The sequence below is a fragment of the Procambarus clarkii genome, chromosome 46 (assembly GCF_040958095.1).
Source record: "Procambarus clarkii isolate CNS0578487 chromosome 46, FALCON_Pclarkii_2.0, whole genome shotgun sequence".
Taxonomy (NCBI): Eukaryota; Metazoa; Arthropoda; class Malacostraca; order Decapoda; family Cambaridae; genus Procambarus; species Procambarus clarkii.
Genome location: NC_091195.1, coordinates 27,417,814 through 27,419,697, shown reverse-complemented (window position 1 = coordinate 27,419,697; position 1,884 = coordinate 27,417,814). Strand labels below are relative to the sequence as shown.

The 1,884-nt window shown below is 56.8% G+C and overlaps 1 protein-coding gene across 1 annotated transcript; it reads left to right on the top strand.

The window, feature by feature from the left end:
• The first annotated feature begins 351 nt into the window (after window positions 1-351).
• Window positions 352-1,395, top strand: LOC138350584 (skin secretory protein xP2-like). The gene has a single exon (XM_069301606.1). It carries the CDS (start codon window positions 352-354, stop codon window positions 1,393-1,395), a length of 1,044 nt encoding a protein of 347 aa, XP_069157707.1.
• Window positions 1,396-1,884: the final 489 nt, after the last annotated feature.

Genomic DNA, 1,884 nt, shown 5'->3' with positions numbered 1-1,884 from the left:
ATGTTAAATCTTTGCTTTATTTATATTTGCGTTAATATATACAAGTTGATCAATTTAACATCAAATATTTGATGTTAAATTATTTTGTAACTTAAAGATATTGCTCGTTAATGACAAATTAAGTGATTTTTAACTTATTGAAGTGTGGACATTTATGCTTTATAATAACTATCAACATCCAGGATAACATTGTTGAGAACATTATTGTGCACAAGTAGTGTCCACGACCACCAACAGGTGGCAGTGGACCCCATCATCGTGGGACTTGTAGACGCTATATATGAGTTGTGTGTTGGACGCGGTCGTGATTGGGTGTGTTATTGAGTGAGTTCCCGGTGGCCGGCCGGCGTCATGGCGGCTGCTGAAGGTGCGGCCGGCGTCATGGCGGCTGCTGAAGGTGCGGCCGGCGTCGTGGCGGCTGCTGAAGGTGCGGCCGGCGTCATGGCGGCTGCTGAAGGTGCGGCCGGCGTCATGGCGGCTGCTGAAGGTGCGGCCGGCGTCATGGCGGCTGCTGAAGGTGCGGCCGGCGTCATGGCGGCTGCTGAAGGTGCGGCCGGCGTCATGGCGGCTGCTGAAGGTGCGGCAGGCGTCGTGGCGGCTGCTGAAGGTGCGGCCGGCGTCGTGGCGGCTGCTGTAGATGCGGCCGGCGTCGTGGCGGCTGCTGAAGGTGCGGCCAGCGTCATGGCGGCTGCTGAAGGTGCGGCCAGCGTCATGGCGGCTGCTGAAGGTGCGGCCGGCGTCGTGGCGGCTGCTGAAGGTGCGGCCGGCGTCGTGGCGGCTGCTGTAGATGCGGCCGGCGTCATGGCGGCTGCTGAAGGTGCGGCCGGCGTCGTGGCGGCTGCCCTAGATGCGGCCGGCGTCGTGGCGGCTGCTGAAGGTGCGGCCGGCGTCGTGGCGGCTGCTGAAGGTGCGGCCGGCGTCGTGGCGGCTGCTGAAGGTGCGGCCGGCGTCGTGGCGGCTGCTGTAGGTGCGGCCGGCGTCGTGGCGGCTGCTGTAGGTGCGGCCGGCGTCGTGGCGGCTGCTGAAGGTGCGGCCGGCGTCGTGGCGGCTGCTGAAGGTGCGGCCGGCGTCGTGGCGGCTGCTGAAGGTGCGGCCGGCGTCGTGGCGGCTGCTGAAGGTGCGGCCGGCGTCGTGGCGGCTGCTGAAGGTGCGGCCGGCGTCGTGGCGGCTGCTGAAGGTGCGGCCGGCGTCGTGGCGGCTGCTGAAGGTGCGGCCGGCGTCATGGCGGCTGCTGAAGGCGTCTCTCCTACAACCATTGACGATACCTTTGAGGATGTTGGAAAACCACTGCTGCATACCACACAATTGGATCTTGAACGTCACCCGGTCATAGAAGAGGAGGCCGATGGAGATTTCCAGGACAGCAGACAACACAGCGAGGCAGACACATTGTAGGGGAAGCGTCGCCATTTTCGAGAGGTAAAGAGAAATGATGCGGGCGCCAGGCGGCCTCGGTGTCATCACCCTCCGCTCTACCAAGGTAGGCCAAGCTCTTCTGATGTGTAAACCTTTATCATTGCCTTTGATGGCGAAGATGAGAGTATTTTCCGAAATAGCCGGGCAGCATTGCCCGAAACGCTGCGCGTACTAGTGGCTTTACAAGAATGTAATTACTATGCTATGTATCCTTACAATCCCAATGTACCTTCTTGTATATATATAAATAAATAACAAAGTATTCTATATAATGACATTCCCAAAAATTCGGGATTGAAATTGAAATAAGTTTATTGAGGTAAAATGCACACACACGGATGAGGCAGCTCAAGCTATTCTCACCCCGTTCAGGACAACGTGTTCATACATATATAGACACACATCAGAAACAATAAACATATTACCGAACATTCTGAAAAATAAACATATACATCGCCTCCTTTACAC